Genomic DNA, 20,488 nt, shown 5'->3' with positions numbered 1-20,488 from the left:
ACATATTGACAGTACACTCTGTCTCTGTGTAAACACGCGTACTCAACACATGATGTCTGAGGGGGAGACGGACCACTGACGTCTGTGCCGGTTGGCTCTCGATGCGTTCTTCCTCGTGAGGAGAACACAATGTGCTTTGACGATGGAAGGAAACCAAGATCCTCCTCACATCTTGACCCGCTTAACCCCCTGTTACGCAACCTCTGTCCCCCGTTCAAGTCCACGACGCAGTAAACACGATGGGAGCAGCTCTAAGACGATAACGAGGCCCGACGAGCAGCAAAGCTGTGGTTCGTTGCGCTGCTCTCCCTTCCTTTGCTTCAAAAAAAAAAAAAAAAAAAATTGTTGAGATAACAATCTGAACTTTTTACATAACGGTAATCAGATAGAGAGGTCACTTTAGATTCCTGCAGCAGCCGTCAAGTGCTCTTCTGCAAGACACCAAACCACTCGATGATTCACCGAGTGGCTCTGGGTGTTGAAACGTAAACCGTATAAAGGGGACGGTTTCTTTATCTAAATGCCAGCATGTAAATGTAATTTATGCCCGAATCAGTGCATCTAGATGAGAGCTGAACTACAGGTGAACCAACTGGAAGAAGTTCTGACTATATTCTAACATTGAGAATATATAATACGAGTATATAACACCAGTCGTCTGGTGCGTGTTGCTGCGCTGAGGCCTCACCTTCTCTCTGCTGCTGTTGGCGGTGATCGACCGCTGTGTGGCTCCTCTCAGGGATGTTCTGTAGTTGTAGAAATTGCTGGAAGGATCCATCTGGTGCTATTATGGAGGGAAGAATACGGTGTCAGTTTTTTGGTTACAGGATAAGCTCCGCAAACAAACAAACAAACAAACAAACAGGTGAGCAGAGCGGCTGAAAGTGGATTCGAGGAGCCAGCGAGCGGTCGATTAAACACATTTAGTCGTGTTACCGCCTTGAAAGTTTAGTTCCTGTTGTGATGCTTCGACTCGGAGTCAGAGGGACTTTTTGAAAATAGATTTTTTTTGCCAAGTCTTAATTTCATAAACTACGTAGTTGGAAATGATTCGCAAATTGATTATCTGACAGATAAAGAATACATTACTTTGATACATTAATACTCATTTATTAGGTTTTTCAAAATCGCTAATTCATCAAAAATGTATCAATTAGCCGGTTTCTGTTTCTGCAATGTGAGGATTTCATTCCCCTCTGAAAACTTTACATTTTCCCATAATTCATATTTAAGTTATGGATTGAAATGAGTGAAGAGCTGAGCCAGCGAGAGAGAAATGAACTCCGGCGGGACGCAAAGGGAACCTGAAGAACCGAGTCCCAGACCGACTCGTTTGCACCTCAGATCTCCTCGTTCAAAAAGGAACCGACTGGCGGCCTGTTGGGCTCAGAGAGCATCTTCCCTGCAGCGTCTTCATGTCTGCAGAGAGGCTGCTGGTAGGAAACGGGGATATGTCGGAGATTTTCAATGTTTGTCTTTGGGAAAATTATTCCTCACAAAAAAAGCTGATCTCATCTCTTGTCGCCTTACAATTTTGCTTCTACAGTCACAGTCAAATCTGGGCTCTCCCACTCAGGTCCATGTTTAAATATTCTGCGTTTGTCTTTGTCATCGCACTCAACCCAACAAAACAGAGCAAAAGAAGAAGCTCCCCCACGCGCCCAGGCTGCGGTTAGTCATCGGTGTCACGCACAACAGAAACCCACAGAGTTCATGTGTCGGACAATGAAAAACTGAAGAGACGAGGACAGAAAATGTTTGAAAACTGCAGATTCTAGCCAAGTTGTTCCTCCGTAGAAGATCCATTATATCTAAAATTCTTTAAGCTGAGGACCTTGTCTCTCTTAAGTGCTGCAGAACCAAACATGTGCACATTTGTGTTCAACCTTTTTCATGCAAACTCACTTCTAAGATGTCAAACTTGGCCGTTTTCACTTTATTCCAGGTCTTCTTGAGCCGAGACACCGGACTCATGTTCATCCCAGCTGCAAGGAAAACAAATAAGACAATGAGAGAGATATCACACATCCGTGGAAACACCCAAACATGATCTCATTTAACACATGGCATTTTCCCCATTCAGCCAGACAGACAGACACCCCCCCCCACCACCCTTCCTCCCATGGCAGTCATCCTTTAACATCGCTCCACCTCCCCCTTTTCCTTCTCTCCACTGTCGTTTCTTCTGATGCAGCGAGGCAAAAAGGCCGCAGGAACAATGGAGTTAACACACGCCTCATTTCCCCTCCCAGCACTCTGCTTCCCATATGGTAATCCTGTGTGTGTGTGTGGGGTGCAGGTTCAGGAGGCCGAGGGGTCACCGTCAGAGCAGAGCGACAACACAACAAAAACAACCCTCGAGCACACAAAAGGAAGTCACATCCACACACGGTGATATAAGAACTCCAGCTTTTCCCTTTCCTGCACGTTTGCCAGGGGACGGTTTGAGTTTAACGTGACGCTGCAGCGCCCCCGGCGAAAGAAACCAACGAGAGTCCGGCCACGGCGGACGTGTGACGGTGTCTGTCAGATCGAGTCTCGACCTCCATCCACTCACAAAGACACCAGAGTGTGTGTGTGTGTGTGTGTGTGTGTGCGTGTGCGTGTGCGTGTGCATGTGTGAGAGGGGACAGGTGTTGGCTGTGGTTGCCGCCCCGCTGGGACACACACTCCCCTTTTATGACAACATTATTATATCTTTGATGTCTTCTCCTGTTCAGCGCCGACACAATGTCGCAGAAGAAGAAGAGGCGCTGACAGAGTGTTTTTATCTTCATTCTAGCGATATCTAGTCATGCAGATAGTTGAGATTTCCATCTACATTTGATGTCTTTACCGATTCAGGACACGAGCGAATTAACTGCAGTCTGATCTATATCTCAGGTTAGGGTTCTGGTGTTCGTGGGTCCGGGTGTCAATATGTCGAATACTTAACTTTAAGAACCAGAAACTATGTGGCAGACTATATAAAAAGGTGAATTTGCTTTCATAATTTGGGGGGACTAACCCTTTAATTAGATCACTAATACATTGTCTAACCCGGGTGGTTCCCTGGAGACGAGGCTGGTGGAGCCTGTGGCGTTCTCTCTCTCTCTCTTTCGCTCGCTCTCGAGGGAGAAAGAGAGGGAGAACAGCTGGCACTCTAGTATCCTCTCCTCTACTCTACTCTACTCTACTCTCCCTCGTGTGCTCTCACTCTCTCTGGTCAGTGCTGACCATCTGCCTAGATGCTTTGCTCTGCGTCCTCTTCCAGCTGCCTCCCCCCACAACCTCTCTGCCCTGGACGTACAGATCCTCCCCCCCTCCCCCCTCAGGCCTGTGAGGATGACCAGATGCCCTCTCCTCTGAACACTGGGACATCTCCTGGAGGCCGGCGGCTGGACCCTCCAGCGAGCTCTCTGAGGTGCTTTCGGGCTCCACGTGTCTTAATTATTTTATAGCTTTATCTAAGCGGGCTGGTTTAGCGTGGAGTATCTATTTTAAAAAGGTACATATTTACACACATTCACATCTGGAAGCTGCTTAATGAAACTAGAGTTTAATCTGTGGCCTCTGAAAAGCTCCACTGGAGCAGTTTGGGGTTAAGTGGCATTGGGTATGGGTCAAATGAGTCAGAACTCCTTCAGGATTCCTTGATTCAATCAGAAACTTTTCAGCCATAACTGTTTTTATAAAACCCTTCTATCCCACCAAAGTTAGTGCCTATAAGTGGGTTCTTTAAACGCAGGAAAACACAAGAAAAAAAGACGAGAATGTCGTTTTAACATCAAACAAAGTAAACAGTGAAAATGTGTTTTTTTATATCCGTTACTCATTCTGTCTCTCTTTAATACTGTTGTTGGAACAGTGAAAGAGCTCACTTGGACGGTTCTGATGAGTTTTATTTTGTTTGTGTTGAGTTTGAATGGTGTCTGACTTTGAGGAGAAGACATTAATAATATGTTTTGTACGTTAATGAATTATAATAATTGTCCAAATATCTGTTGATTTATTGATCATATATTCACGAACAGCATCGTGTCAGAAAAGGGGCAAACGTGCCGCCGGAGCGTCACGTTTTCTCTCTCACAACGCATGCATTACAAGTATTTAACGGTAATGTTTTCTGTTACGTGACGTTCCAGCAGTATCCATGATACTGTGTGAGTGATTCTGCAAAGTAGTCAAATGCCAGAAGGCCACGGGGAGAAGCTGCCACGGAGACAATTATCTGCATGAACTGCTGCTCCGCTCCCTCACTGACATCATTAGACTGAAGGAAATCACGCACGTTGGAAATGAACTGGGACAACGTCGTGACAGCTTACTCGCTGAACAACAAATTGCGTTTCCTACGCTGATCTGATTTACTGACGACAGAAAGAAGGAGCCGGAGCGCAGATGGGAGGGAACAAGTGCAGAGAGCACTCAGCAGCGCTGACTGACAGAAGAATAAAAGAATAAATCACACGTCGTGTTGTCACAGAGAGCTGGAGAAGAAGAACAGGACTCACATATGATGGCCATGAGGGAGTTAAAGTTGCCGATGTTGAAGCATTCGCGCGCCACGTCGATGAAGAACTCCATGACTCGAGCTCGCTGCTTCTTCTTCACGGGCTGTTAACAAAATGAAGAACATTAAAAAAAACTGGAAAATAGGTTTGTTGGAAATCAACACACTAAAAGTGTATTATCATTAAAGTGCAACGCAGAAAGTACTGATGTTTGCTTGTACTTTATGGGATATTTTGAGTTTTGTTTGTTGAGTATTTGAGGCAGTATTGTTGCTTTTTTTACCCTTTTAATGCTGAAAAAATATATATTGAATCAATTTAAGTTATTTATTAAGCAAAAATCTGAAAGCAAAAGACGGGAGTTGTTGCAGCTTCTCTAACGTAAAGATTTGTAGCTTTTCTTTTTGTATAAATCTTGAATATATTTTGTTAGATAATATAATAATAATAATAACAACCTTTGCCTCCTGCTATGTCCAGTGGCAGCAAGATCAACAATTTTCAGAATTAAGTCATTTCTCAAGCACGACCAAACATTTGTTGTTTTGAGCCTCTAAAATGTGTTTTTTCCCCATTTCTTTATTAACTTTTTATTGGACAAAACAAACGTTTTTTGACTAGTCATCTTGAGCTCTGGGAACGACGGGCATGTTTCCCGCTTTAGTTTGATGAAAATGATCCGTATTTGCAGCACAATCTTCTGTTTTTTCTTTCTTCTTCTCCATGTGCATTACTCACCATGCAGATCTCTGTAGCCACCAGATAACTGAGTCTGTTGAACCATTCCACATAAGCTTCCAGGTTGCTGGCCTTCTTGTGATCACTGAAGCAGCTCTGCAACAACAACAACAACAACAGACTTTCAATTAGCATGTGAGCTAATTGCAAAGCACAAAAAAAAGAAAAGAAATAGTACTGAACTGGATAAATAAAGCTGATATTGGCTTCCCCCTCCCCAGTCAATGCATCACTGGACATAAAAAATAAACTCCAATCACGCTCAACTTCACTCTGCTTCCACAAGCACAATAGTGGCCAATGTTATTCACATTATGCATGCTGGTCCTTTGTGTGGAGTCCTCTTGATCCAATTCCACACATTCCTTTGGCCTTACGCCACTCGCCCCCGTCAAGTGTCTCCCGCCAGTGGACGCGTCGCATTTTAAACATGCATTCTCGTCTTTTCCAAGTGGCTTGCTGGACTACGAGGCGGGTTAGCCCGAGGCACAAAGGCAGCCTTAACCCCCCCCACCCCCCAAATATCACCTCGCTTTACCAAATAAATTCAAGGGGGGGGGGGGGCTGTTGCCTAGCAGCCAAACGCCAGACAAGAGAGCCCACTGCCAGAGAGACACATTCACAAACTCCCCTTCCTAAAAAATAAACACTTGGCTGCGGTGGTTGCTAGGAGATGAGATGCATGAATGTCCACGTCGTCCACACAATGGGATGATTTGAGGAAATTGTCAGTGAGGTGTGTCTGAGTTTCTGAATGTGTGTGTGTGTGTGTGCGTGCGCAGGGCGGATATTTGGTCTGCTGCTACAGTCTAGAAATCACTTGACCTCACTTTGACCGGTGCAGAGGCCGGTCTGTCTCTGTGTGTGTGTGTTGTGTAAACTTAACATCCGTCTGGAGGAGAAACTAGGCCAACGCGCTTCTAAACCAACGGCAGGCGTAGACCGGTCGGGTCTGCACGCGGGGTTACAGCCAAGGAGAGATCACATAACTACTATGCATGTGCTTCTCTTATCAGCAGATTTATTCTTAGAAGAGCGTGCAGACGTTACCTTATCGTTGTCCAGAGGGTCTTTCTGTACAAAGGCCTGGACGAATTCCTCAGGTCCGATGTAGCCCAGTCTCTCCTGAGGGAGGAAGGAAAAGGGGAAAATCAACTCCCTGCATCCATCTTTAGTTCGGTCAAGAATGCTGAGGAATGTTCTTTGACACCTTTGACTTAAAAATGGCATTTGAGGAATCTTAAGGGAAGCTTCAGGTGGCTGATGTTGGCCAACTTTACATAGACTGTCGTTTTGTTGACTTTCTGGCTTCTTTTCTCGTACTATTGTTAACCTACATTTTAGCATTTACTGTTATCCTCCAGTTGTCACTTGTGGCCGTTCAATCAATTCAAGAGTTAATTGGGGCTGAGGGTACTTAATGGATCATTTCTATGGTAGAACCGAAGCATTTACATTAAAATGTAGCAAAACTTTTAGGCAAATTTCTGCTAAATAGAATGCGCTTTATTTTCCAATCACCTACCTTTATGCAAATATACTCAAGAGGCTGTGACTAGATTACATAATTAATCAAGCACCAGTGATATTTCATGGGATTTCATTCCAGTCTCAAACCTGAACTTCCTCTGATCCACATGGTGTTTTTAAATCAGCCAAGATTCCACGCTAGAGTTAAGTACGCTACATTTTTGGGGGTTTCTGGTGGATCACAGTTGGAGTAGAACATTAAATACTTTGATATTAGAGTATCCCTGTGCACCTTCTACTGTAGTCAAATCTGTAAGTAAATGAAAGACGACCTTTTGGGTTCTGAAAGAAACCCTTTGATCAACCTCCGGCTTTTCCAGATTGACCAATTTCTTTTTTCAACGGCAAACTGACATGTAATGAATATAAAGCTGTGGTCAAACACAGCTGTTTAAAATCAATGCTGTGGTGGGTCGGATGTGGGCGGAGCCATGGCGTTCGGGTCCACCTCCACACTGCCATCATACGCGTCAGCTCTCCCGTCTCTCACATCTTCTCCTCCCCAGCATCGATCTGCTTTTATTCTCTTTGGCTCATGTGCCGATATGAGTGCGAGACATTTCCGATTGTTCTTTGGGAGATGGCGTTTACATCTTAATCTGGTTTGACGCGTCGCAACAAATGATTGATGATTTAAACTGATTTTTAAGATGTGAGCGATGAAGATTAGCCTTGTGGGCAGAGGCTCAACCAAAGGCTTCTGTAGATCAATGGGAACTGTCAACAAAAGAAACGACTAAAAAGAAACAATTATAAAGACAATTCCCACAACTTCTGTATTGCCCTCACCAGTTCTATGTGCGTGAGCTGTTGGGCGACGGTGTACGGGTCGTTGCAGATGGACAGCATGTCTCTCTGGATGGACGCCTGGGGCTTCGCCTTAAGAGCCGTCAGCCGCTCGGCCGCCGTGGCATTGATCTTAACCAGCGCCTCCTCGTACTGGCTGAGCACCGTCAACCTCCTGATCAGACCCTGGCTCATCTGGCCCACCGCCTTCCTGTACACCTGGTGGACGGATGGAGGAAGGATAGAACAAAGGGAAGGGGAGAAAGAAGAGAGTTGGTTAGAGCTCAATGTTTAGTAGCTTCAAAAGAGTTCCATTTAATTCACTTGGGGCTCCAACATATTCCTCCATAACCACCTTCAGGAAATAGTTCTTTCTCCGACAAACTCATTGAGGACATCTAAATAACCACGAGCTATGCTTTTGTTTTCCCATTCTCCGGCTCCGCACTGGTTTAAAACCTGATGGAGACACTCGCTGTTAGGACACCGCTACATCACTGAGGGCATAAGGACCACTATAACAGAGATGATGAGAAACTGAGTGTGATATAAATTTGACCAGAATCTCCAGTAGCATGCATGCAGCCGCTTTTATTTAATCCCTAGCCACTCATCTGTGGCAGAGGGCGATAACAACCTCACTGGAATTTACAACCTGCACATGTTGACTCCGTGTCAGCAGAAACAAACTTTGCAAACTGATGCCAGCGCTCAGCCTCAAACCACAGAACGGCCCTCAAAATGTGACGCCTCTTAAGTATTTATCTTGCAGAAAAGGATCCTTCTGGTCATGCACCGGGAACGGTCACTCGCAATGTTATGCAAGCCTCTTCCTGCCGGCCTCATTAAGACGCCTCAGCTCAACCGGGACAGAGGGAGGACTCTCGGCTCACTAGACCCTCAAGAGGTCGAGAGGTCGTCCTCTTTTGAACCTTTCCCCTGGACTCCAAACAGGCCACAATTAGATAAGTGGTTCCTCACGGACACAGATTAGCGCAGAAGTTTCACAAGAGGGTCTATAGAGGGGAGAAGGACAAGAGCGTTTGATTTTCGACATGCAGGATCCTGTTCGTGGCCTCGTTCCACACCACCGGTATGAGCTGCTCAAAGAATCTGGGGTGACGAGGCCCCTTTTCTCACGACCACAACCCTTCTCCTGGAACTTTCTGCCAATTCAACCCTCCAGAATCTAGATTCTACAAACAAGACTATGGTTCCAACACGGTGTGGAAGAAACATTACAATGGACGTGGAGGCCCGGTGCCAAGACAGCAATCACGTATGAGGACGAGACCTCGCCTTGGGGAAAAGTGAGCGGACTCCCATCACTCAAGGCGGGGAACCATTTCGGAAAATTCACTCCTCAGGGCGTGACAAATGCATCCGTCTGCTGGTGATGGCACATGAACAGACACATTCGCATGTCAGCCAATCCACTGTGGCTCTGTGGAGGATATTGCAGTTGTAGCAAAGGGTGATTGCAAGAGCCCACGTCAGAGAGAAGAACAATGAAAAGAAACGAGGATTCAAATAGAAGTCAAGACGAACTGGAGATCAGAGAGAAAACTACTCTCTGCTCCTTAACCAGGTGCACAGAAGTCATTGATTATTTTTGAAGGCTGTAATTAATGATACATTTCATTATTAGTTCATCTTTCGCAATTAATCGATTGTGTCAAAAATGTAGTTCAGCACTAGTTGCATGGAATTCATGTTAAATAAATACATAAATGGACTTCTAATCATTTTCTGTTGAAGTCATTAAATCATGCAAAACTGCATCAACATGCACATCTTTCTTGTTCCAGCTTCTCCAATGTGAGGATTTTCTGCTTTTCTCATTTTGTATGATTGTCAACGTAAGATCTTTGGTTTTTAGGAGTGGACAAAGTGAGCAATTTAACACATCTTGTCCCAGAATGTATGATGGACCTTCTTTCAATCCAAAATGAATCCATAAAAACATGGAGATTAAAATACACTGACAATAATAATTAGTCGCAGCCCTAAATGAAACATCTCCATTGAGACATTGTAATGCGAGTGTAAACAGCGTTACACACTCAGCTAATGCTTCACCGCGCTCCGGCACACTTGGACCACAGTGAGACTCGCCACCAGTGGAAATCGCTCCAGTCGCCACTTCAAAGTCAGCCATCTGCCCTAGCTTCTGTCCCCACTACAAAACAGAGGACGGGCCAGGGTCGGGGTAAATATAGTCACAGATCTTGGAGGCAACAGCGTGCCTGACATTTCTGAGCAGAGGGAGTCACATTTGTTCATCAAAACTATTGGCGTTCCATATGAGGGGGGGCCTAGCAGGGGCAAACGCCATCGACCCTGGCAGTGATCCCGAGGTGGCAGACGGCTGCTCTGTACACAGGACTGAGCGCGTGGTCGCCTCGTGCCATCGTATCACCGGAGGTCCTGTTTTTCTTGGCCTGAGAGCTGTTACTTCCTGTGGAGCACCACCTGACCCACACAAGAAGGCCCGGCTGTTTTTAGCAGGTTAGCCAAGCAGCACTAATGAACAGATAGTATTATTTAGGATAGGATTGTTTTAATCTACCAACATGTTGCCAAGTCACGATGGGGCAGAAATACCACCCAATCACCCGAGATGCACTGGCATGTTGTAGGGATGTCCCGATCAAGTTTTTTGCACCTGATCAGAGTCTTTGAATACCGAGTATCTGCCAATATCTAGTCCCGAATTCTATTTTGCTAGATAATACAGCTGCATGTTGCACAATTCAAGTACATTAAAGTTAACAAAATCAATCCAATGTATATGCTTAATAGCTCTGCATTGCATTAAGTTCCTTAATGTCGTTTCTTTTTTTTTTTTTTAGAAAACAACAAACCCTCTATGTTTTTGGATTGGATTGAGAGAATTTCTAACTAACTAATTTCTAACTATCTGCCTTACATTAAACTGGATATATAATGTGGCATCTGTTAAATAAACTTATCATAACCAAGCAAAAAAAAAAAAAGAAAAGAAAAAAATCATAGTGCAAAATAAAAAACAGCACATTTTGAGGGAAGGCAGGAACTCTGTACCATCAAATGAGGTCAGATCACGATCAAAGCGCTTGTTTTCTTCTCGACTGCTGCTTCCCTATATATCCAACCACATCCATAATGACAGTCCTCCTTCAGGGATCAAGGTCCCTGAATGTTTTGAGTGTGGTCTGGACACCACTTTGACCAGATGTTCGGGACGTCTATTCTGGACTCAAAACCCTTTCCCAGAGCGCTGCGGTCGACGCTCTGAAGACGTTTAACTCTGTACTCAAGACCTGCCGACGGTCCGACCTTTGTGTTTTGCTCTCACAACATGATTTGGAGAATCTGTGAGACGCATGAATGCAAATTAGTTCTGAACCGAACCAGCTGCCATCGGAGCCGATTCCTTACACTTAAGACTTCTTCGCAGAAATGTCCCGTGGCTTCCACAGTATCCAGAGCGAGGAATCGATTTGTATTATCACAAGTTATCATATATGGATATATGAATGAACAATATCACGACCTTACTTCCTCAACATTTGATTAAGGCAAGCTTTTTACACCCGAGGCACCAAAGCTTCATATGACAAACCGTTGTCTGTCACGCTGTGCTAATCATGAGCACAATATCTGTGGCCTACATGACGTCACAGCACAACCGCAGGGTGTTGAACAGTATTGTAAAAGGTTGCTTTGTCAACACAGCACATACATCTAGTGTGTGGGATCTACATCTTTTCAATGAATACGGGCTCATTCGAGGGCATTATGTTACCCAGAAAGATCATAAAGAAACGTCCATGCATTGAGGGAAACTCGTGGTATTTTTGAGTTATTACATTCTCGTAACCAGATGTATTGCTGAGGTGTGCGGATGCTGTGAAATTGCCAGAACAGAACCCAACAGCAGAGCAACTCAAGAAGTCACACAAGAGTCTCTTTTATAAAGAGAGAAATTGAAAGCAAAAGTTGAATATATTTCGCAATCTGCCCGTTAGACCAACTGTCTGGTTCAACTGTCACCTACCAGAGCTATCGTGTTTGTACTTGTACACACATTTTCTGTGCAACGAGGGATCATGAGCAACTCTTTGGGTGCAATCACTTTCAATTTAGCTTCCAACAGGTGTGTTAGATAATAAACGAAAGGGAAAGATTAAAGACGTTACCGGAATAAACTACTAAATTACTGAAGATGCTGTCTAATGACTTTTGAGGGGGGGGGGGGGCAATCATTTCCTGGCATAGTTTGGGTCCACATTAAGGATCACTGCAGATCAATACAACAGCAAGTTGCCCCTCCAAAGAGCTGCATGGTAGGACTCTGCTCCACTAGACTCACTTCTGGTACCGGGTTTGTTTCTCTGTTTGCAGATAATACCCCCTCAGTGAGAGCTGCTGATCATCTTCAATGCTTGGAACCTCGACCAAGGTGGTACCAAGAATGGAGTGGTTCTTTTGGTACCATCCAAACTGAACTGCTTGGTGGAAACGCAGCTTAATAAAACCACTTCATGTTGCCGTTTTCTCATAATTTGTTACCCATCTGTAACTGAAATATCTGACCGCTTACGTTCCTTGTGGTGTTCAAATTACTATGGATTTCAAGTTGTAAAAAAATAAAAAGGTAAATTAGAAAAACACCTGTGCCTTTCAATTATTTAGACACTTGTAATCTTTTCTTGTTAAATGTACAGAGTGTGATGTCACCTCAAGGGACAGAACGAGGGGATCTTTGTGCTACGGGACTTTCTGTTGCCTCAAGGACGGAATTGATTTCAACCCTCAAAAGTCTCTTTTGAGAGGAGGCATTAATGCCGACTGCAGCCGCTCTACTGTGAAATCAAAAGATGTTTGTGTGACCAGCACAACGCAGCTTCCGTGTCTCTGACTGAGGGAATGTGTGTTACTGGAGGCCAGTCAACATGTGTTCTACACCGGTGGGGGTTTGCACAAAGAGAGCAGACATGGGGGCGCTGTAAATGAGTCCAGTTGTCATGTGAGACACATTGATTTCTAGATTAAATCAGGATCAATACTCGTGCTTGTACTATTGATGAGTCATGTGAAACCTGCATTAAAAACAGGTGGGGATGGGTGGGTTGTGTTTTTCTTGTGCTGAGCAGTAAAGGAGGGACGTCTTCTAACGGGACAGATGGACGCTTGTGTTCTCCATCACCGTCTGGTCCTAATAAGCCCCCCCCCCCTGCAACTAATTCCTCGGTAGAGGACACGAAAAAAACATGTGAACCGTTGGGACATGCACTGAAAGAACCACGATTCATGACGGCTAACCTAATTATTAGTCCAGACTGGAGAAAAGTGAAGGAATGCTACCATGTCTGGTGACATGGAGGTGAAAAACATTTGATGTATAGCAAAAATAAACCCAATTAGAGGTAAAAGATGAAGACTGAACGGGAGAACTTCCACTAAGATGATGGTTTGAGGGGTACATTTAGCATATCTTGTCGAGTTTTACCCATAGCAGTATCAGAAATGCCTCTGGTACAGCCTAAAATGATGATGGGTATCGATGAGTATTAGAGTCTAGGTACCGATCTATCACATCATTGATCAGCTCGTTTACAACACATGTCACTCGCTACCCAATCCTTACATCTTGCGCAAATCCGTACTGAAAGTGTGTACTGAGAAGGTATTTGATCACGTTTTACGGAGGGTTTAACCTGAGCCAGGCCAGGCAACAATGATAGCAATCACAGCACAAAGCTGTTGAAAACTTATTTTTATAATTATAATTAACGTTTTTAACACACTGGTATCGGATCGGTACTTGGTATCGGCCGACACCCGAGTTTAGGTATCGGGTTGGTCAGGAAAAGATGATATCGGAACATCTCTAACATCCTGGGAGGCAGGAGAAAACAGCTGGCAAGAAATAACTGCACCACACAACTTCCTGTAAAACTTTTCTGTTCCACTATTTATCCAGGCTAGCTGCTTTTTCCTGCTAAGCTGATCGCCACCCATCAATCCTCTGCCACCACAAATGTAGCGTTTCCTTTGAGGTGCACGGATGTGACTTCATTTTTAAAGTCATCATTTTGGTCGCGTTTGCATTTCCTTTCATGGCACACAAGAGCACGAGTCAATGCTTGTCAAAACAACTTGTCTGTGTCTAAATGTCCCAACAGTGGAGGGTCTGCATGTGCAGCAAAGATAACAGAGGCTACAGGACAAAAAAAAGAAAAGAAAACAGTTCTACCCTACTAAGTCAACTTTGATCCAAACAGCGCAGCAGAAGCCGATGGCGCGCTAAGCCGGCGACATTCAGCTCTGCAGCAGTGAAACTATTCAAACGCTGCCCAGGAAGGAGCGTCACATAGAGCCACCTAGCCAATGAACAATAGGGCTTTTCTCTCAACTCAGCCAGCCTCAAAAACTGCTTTGTTGCCAGAGATACACCCCCCCCCCCACTGCTATCTGCAAAATAATCTGCCTGTGTCTGTAGCTTTGCTGCACATGCGGTCTACAAAACAGCATCCCGCGGCTTGTGATAACACCACAACATATCATCTAATCAGCAGACGAGTCTTTTGTTACTTAACTCATTTAGTGTGAATAAGCGTGAAGAAAATTAAAAAGACCAACCTCGTCTCCATTGGCCAGCCGGTGGGTCAGCTCCTTCAGGCTCCTCATCATCCGCTCGTCTCTGAAGTCGTACGGGAAGGTTTCCGTCCACTCCGTCAGCAGCTGGAGGATCTTGGGAGCGCTCTTCCTGACTCTCATCTGAAAATGCAGAAGAAAGACAGAAGGACTGAGTGAACAGAACCACTACTAGGATGTGGACATGTCTAGATTTTGCAGTGGGTTCACAGCTATGAGCCCACAACGTACCACTGATTCCTAGAATGAATTATTATTACCTTGTCCGCTTGGGGATCGCTGAGTCGCTGTTGCTCCATGCAGAGGTGACACACCTTCGACATGAGCTCGTGCGGCCGGATAAAAAGACGAGAGCTGAGCAGGAAGGTGAAGATGTACGTCCTCTGTGGAGAAGAAAGAAAATACGTATAATACAAAAGTAATCTCATGGTGTCAAATTGATCATTTATCTTTGAAAAAGGGCTTTAAAGCCACATGAAATGAGAAGTCAGTGGGGGGGGAATGATACCTAAACAGTAACATATATAAATAGGAAGAAGGGGGAATCAAACATGTTATTCCTAAACTTGGGAAGGAAAGATGAAGGAAGAAACGAAGACGAGGAAAGAGACGTTGGCACCGAGAGGGTCTGAAAGCACAAGAGCTGCTCAGACAGAACAAAAAGTAAAACGTCGTTACCTCTTTACTTTGATGCAAAGGAAGAGAAACCACCAGGGATGAAATGTTTAGAACAAACAACAATACTCACATCTGGATAATAGTCTACAGTTGGGACCAAGTGGTGAATGAGGGCCTCCAGGGACCCGGACGCCAGGTTGTTGTCATGATAGTAGAGGCCAGAGTAGCCTTCCTCCTTGGTCTGGTACAGGTTTTTGTTGTATCCGCCGGTGTTCAGCTGACCCGTGAACGGTGGAGTCTGAGGCATGTTGTCCTGCAGCGGCGAAAGAAGACAAAAACACGGGAAGCGGTCAGTCAACACTCCGATACATGTCTCACCACAGACGCTGATGCAGAAAGAAAAATCCAAAATAGCTCTCAGACACAAACAGACGGCGAAGGTTTGGACGCAGTCAGCACCCAGTCCTCCTCTAGATCCCTGCGGTCCATGTTAAGGGTTTGGAGTTTGAGTTTAGTTTATTTGAGTGAAAAAGTTGAAATGCAAACTGTGGTTGAGACACAAAAAGCATGAGAATGAGAGAGTGATAAAAAAAAAAAAAAGGTTCGTGAGTCATCTGCATTACAATGAAAACCACTAGAATAGACGTTTTACTGAGTTTTGACCCCACTGAGCTTCACAGGGAGTTGAACCCTTAACCATGGCTATATTAGTGCCTTGCTCTACAGAACTCCTATAACTGCAGCCTAAATGTGTGCATCATCTCATAAGCAGCAACTTATAATTGATGGAAATAACCAAATTCTCAGAAAACAAGGTTTCATATTTTAGACTTTGCTAGAAATATGCAATGGGATACGTCACTCTTTCAAAAAGGTCTTTCGACTCACAAAGAGCTTACAAAAGGAAGATCTGTGCTCCAACACGCAAACGAAAAAGAAATGAAACGTACACCATAAACGTGTGCGAGCTTGTGAGAGATGCTGGGTCAGACTGAAGCCCTGCAGGACGTCATGACACTTGCTTTACCCCGAAAGCACCCCGGAGCGATCACGCTGCCCGTTTATGTCCACTACTACTGCGTATGTGCGTGACGCAAAGCGAGGAGGAGCGTGGGAGTCCAGGAGGAGGAACAACTCATGATGTAGGGTGGGAGATGAGTCACGCCAACATCGATCCATAGAAAGTACGCCTATGGAAACTAATCCTGCCTCCTAATCCACTTCTTATTGATCAACTCCTTCCAAACAATCACAGCTTCGGCCGCGAGCACACTTGTCTTTTCAATGTGACTTTTTTTTTTTATCATCCAAGTTTGGATCTCAGTGAGCTGTGGACAGCATGTGGACCAGGGATGGGTATCGTTAGTAGTTTAACGATACTAGTACCGTCAACGATACTCTTATCGGTTCTTTTTGATTATTTTGTGAGAAAAAGACAATTATTAAGAAAAGAATCATCACTGCTTTATTATTCTTGTATGTAAACAAATAGTCTTTCACGAGCAGTAATACAAGAAGTCACAAAATCTTTAAAGTGCATTGGCAGCTAAACAATTAGCTGGCAGCCTTTACGAATTTGGAACCCAGTTTCGGGGGGGCACCCCTAATGTGGACACAATCCCAACAATTTATCAGACATAGGTTTCCATCACCTTCCTCCGACACAAGAGTTCCTCTCCAGAGGAAAGAGCGGGCTGATGCACAACTGAGACTTGATGTCTGAGTCCTGTCGAGTTACTGCCCTCGAAAAACCCGACATTTCCTGATTCTGCCTGGGGCCCCTCCTCTTGGCCCCTCAAATGGCCCTTTAAAAGAACAGAGGACCATCGTAAAGTCCTCACTCTGGGGTCTAAAACGCTAACTGGTCCTCACAAAAACAGAACAACAAGCTCACACACACTTTCCTCTGCCGGGCTTCTGACCTCTGAACCTGGCACTTCGGCTCAATACCACACCGGGCAGACTTGTGGTTGGGGAACACAAAGGGGCCTTTTCACACACACCATCACAACCCTCCACACACACACACACACACACACACACACACACACACACGACAATATGCTGCCCCGTGGCTGCCTGCCGAGTCAGGAAGCCTTCGAGGTGCGGTGCTGCCAGGGACGGAAACAGGGATGCCAGGACATCTAAACTACACCTGCGCACACACACACTGCCCTGCACAAGGAGTTCACATACATTGAGGGCTTCACCACATTGTGCTGTGGTTTGCAGAAAATCAAGAAAAGGGATAAACATCTGCCGATCAGACCAGAGAGAGAATCAACAGATAACACTTTCAAACACCGAAGTCTTGAGCTTAACCTTTAAAAATCACAAGACAAACGATACCCTAAACAACCCGTTTATTCATAGGTTCACTTAAAGCCTCCGACCACACGAGGCAAACCAGCCACCCTTTCACAGACAGACACACACACACGCGCATGCACGCGTGCACAGACACACGCACGCATGCACAGACACACACACGCTCGGACCATCGCTATTATGCAGCCAGACAGCCGTGGCCATTTCCATGAGAATAGCGAGCGTGAGGAGTCAGAGCATCTGCTGCACCATGTGGCGTCCCCCCGCCGAGCGGGAGAGACCGGCAGACCGGGTCTGATGGAGGGATACCCTGCTGAAAGTCAAATGGTTTAGGCTTCTTTGTTTACACCAATAAGGGTGTATTTGGTTGAACTTTAGTGCCCTTTGCTTGGCAGCACTGTTCCACGGCCCCATTTAGTTATGCTTTCCTATTTAGTAGCATCCAACCACAGACATCTGCTGTCCACACAGCAGCTCAGAAACAAACCACTGGGGTTCACATGGAGAGCACATCAACAGCAGCAGGTGATCGAGCACTGAGAACATGTCTCGGTCTCTGTTCCCAGCTGGGATCTAAAACCACCAACTCCCTGATCCCACGCTCGCTTTGCTACCATTAAAGGTGGGGGTTGATTTGGTCCAACAATTGTAACACTCCCTTCATTGTCCAAGTCATTTTACTATTGAAATTATTCTTGATTTACTCAATGAAGTAAATAATTGTAGAGGTGCAGCTTTTCTTCATTTGGCACCAGTTATATGTAATTTAGTAGGACTGGGATTAATCTTAAACTATTCGAGTCCAACCTTCATGTTCCGAAACAACTCGAATCCACAGACGCACCTCTACAGGTGAAACCGATATGAAACTCAGATAACAGAACACACACCGTGAAAGAAGTGGGTTTATGAAATCTAATATCGCAACAAGTCGTGTTGAATCTTCAGTATTGTGAGACATCGCCGTCCTTCTCTGATGTCTTTGAAAAGGCGAACAGTTCGGATTAATCTCATGCTGCCAGCAGCAGGTGGGCTTCTTTGAAGATAAATGTCTGACACAAAAATAAATATCTTGGATAGTAAATGTGTACTTTTATTAATGCTCTTGCTGGACCTGGTTTGTTTTAAAAAACACTTGGTTGTCTTAGTTTCACATCACATGAACTTTCTCTATAAAGTGCTTTTCAAAACTTGTTCTACTTACAATCATTAGGGCCACTTTAGACCTTATTCTCTTGCCAAAAAAATGCTAATTAGTTTGGTTTAGCTGCAAGAAGATACCATCACTATCTCTGCACCAAAGCAGAGTGTCTGTTCTCCACACATGCCAGCTGCAGCTTTCACCATAATCCTAAAAGCAAAGCGCATTTACATTTGGCCTCCAGGTGTCGTGTGTAGTTGTGGGTGGGGGGGCAGGATAAGTCTCCTGGCCTGACTAAAGCAAACTCTTAGCGCGTTGCTGTTGGTTTCCACGTGGCAGCAGAATGTAAACAAATAAAATGCCACCGCTTGCCTCCCCTCTTTCGGGGGTGGAAGGGAGGGAGGGGGTTAGGTTGGATAGATGGTATCAATTATAGCCTTGCTGGCTGTGTGTGTGTGTGTGTGTGTGTGTGGCCATCTGCCTCTATGTGTAAAAAAGAAAGAAGTCTGGTTCAGACTTAAATTGGATTTAAAAACAGAGGATATTCAAATTTCTGTCTGTTTGTTCTCAAAAGATGTTTTTGTACTCGGCTAAAAAGGCACGAAGCTGTAAACTGACGTACAACTTGTTGCTTTTGGGTAAATATTTCTTGAAACAAGGGAATTTTTTGACATCTAGATAAATTTCTTAGCCACAGTTCTTTAAATATTCATACTCGGGACTATTTTTAAGCAGACACTGTTCCCACTTCTGTATTGGCTGAACCGCTGAATATCACAAGGCCCCGAGTCTCTGGGATGATTCAGGTATATCTCGTGGTTGTCTTGAGATGCTGGGACTTTCTCTCCTTCCTCCTATATTTACACAGGGAGGTAGTACAGTCACTCGGCCCAAACACAGGCAACCTAGAAATGAAACTAAAAGATGTGATCATGTATTGTAACGTCTGTTGCAACAGTTTCAGGCCACGCTTCACCGAAAGGTTACAGAAATGTCAGAATATTTCCCCTTTTTTTTCCTCTTCCCTGTGGGTCAATTCTCAAACAGAAGGGCAGCAGCTAAAAAAAAGCACCAAACCTCCCCGGGCGAAATGTCGTATCAGGAGTAAAACACCGTCATTTAGGTGAAACTACCTTCAGGCTGCAGCGCCGTCAACGACACAAGCTCTCAGGTCATTTTTGCCTCCAAACATTTGGGCGGGGCTGTTTCCCCAGGGAGCGGGGGGAATGATGGAGCCCGGCTTGCTCAAAACACAAGCTATCACAAGCTCTTCCCGCCATGCCCGCAGTGTTAACGACAGCTCCTGATGAACGCCCATCAGCAGTTTGAGAGGCTGTAAATGAAAAAGCCTGAAGACACAGAAAGTCATTCCCGTGGTTCACGAGACGAACACCAGCAGCCAGGCACCGTTTAAGCACTTCCCTGATAAGATGGTCTTGCAACCACTGAGGAGCGCACATACGAAAGCAATGAAGTGGAATGTGAAGGTGGCTTCCACCTAAATGAAAGCTGAAGAGAAAAGGAAAAAAGGTGTTTTGCTTTCGTGTCATTGGGGCGGGAGGAGGCTATAGTAGTGAGGGAATGTGATGCAGGCACAGAGACACTTTGAGGGACGAACAGTAAATCAACAGCCCCCCCCCCCCCCCACTGTGTAAACACTTTAAAGGCATGAGGAATCTCACTCATCCATGGCTCGAGGAAATCAGGGTGAGAGATAGCCGAGTGGCTGCACAGGCCACAGTGGAAGTCGTCTAAATAAAGAAGACGGCTGGTTGGTGTTGTTGGAAGCCGGCGTGTGGTCAGAAATACTTACAACTAAACTAGGCTGAAGAGTATTAAGTTAGAAGAAAATACACCTTTCTGAGAGGGCTGCGATCAAGAAGTGGGACTAGAACGTGGGAAAGCACCACATCTTCCCATCCAACCTTTTAACTGGACATGTGTCTAGAGTCATTTTGTTCAAGTTCCAACCAAGTCCCAAGTTAGTTGGTTCGTCTCAAGCAAGTCCCAAAAGACTTGGTCCTAGTGTAAAGCAAGTCCCAACCATTTGGTCAAGTACGTCCCACTTAATTTTATCTTGGTCAAGCCGAGCCCTTTTCCGCACTTTGACCTGCCGTATATTGGGACTTGCTTGAGACTTGGACCCAATGACTTGGGTCTTTATAAAGAGAACATTCAGAGTGTGAAACAGACACACAGATAAATCTTTGTC

The 20,488-nt window shown here is 45.0% G+C and overlaps 1 protein-coding gene across 2 annotated transcripts in view; it reads right to left on the bottom strand.

Annotated features, from left to right (window-relative positions):
* Window positions 1-20,488, bottom strand: part of rasgef1ba (RasGEF domain family, member 1Ba) — a 109,626-nt gene that overhangs the window by 8,031 nt on the left and 81,107 nt on the right. For both annotated transcript variants that reach the window (XM_031870603.1, XM_031870605.1), the window contains 9 exons: window positions 14,938-15,120; window positions 14,450-14,572; window positions 14,175-14,312; window positions 7,551-7,766; window positions 6,282-6,356; window positions 5,232-5,327; window positions 4,494-4,596; window positions 1,906-1,985; window positions 689-784 (listed from right to left, as the gene is read on the bottom strand). In XM_031870603.1, the coding sequence (XP_031726463.1) occupies window positions 689-784; window positions 1,906-1,985; window positions 4,494-4,596; window positions 5,232-5,327; window positions 6,282-6,356; window positions 7,551-7,766; window positions 14,175-14,312; window positions 14,450-14,572; window positions 14,938-15,120 (1,110 nt within the window). The remainder of the gene's footprint in view (window positions 1-688; window positions 785-1,905; window positions 1,986-4,493; window positions 4,597-5,231; window positions 5,328-6,281; window positions 6,357-7,550; window positions 7,767-14,174; window positions 14,313-14,449; window positions 14,573-14,937; window positions 15,121-20,488) is intronic.

Source organism: Anarrhichthys ocellatus, unplaced genomic scaffold, assembly GCF_004355925.1.
Source record: "Anarrhichthys ocellatus isolate YVR2014 unplaced genomic scaffold, GSC_Weel_1.0 scaffold53, whole genome shotgun sequence".
In the NCBI taxonomy this organism is placed as follows: Eukaryota; Metazoa; Chordata; class Actinopteri; order Perciformes; family Anarhichadidae; genus Anarrhichthys; species Anarrhichthys ocellatus.
This window is presented reverse-complemented; position numbering and strand designations above follow the sequence as displayed.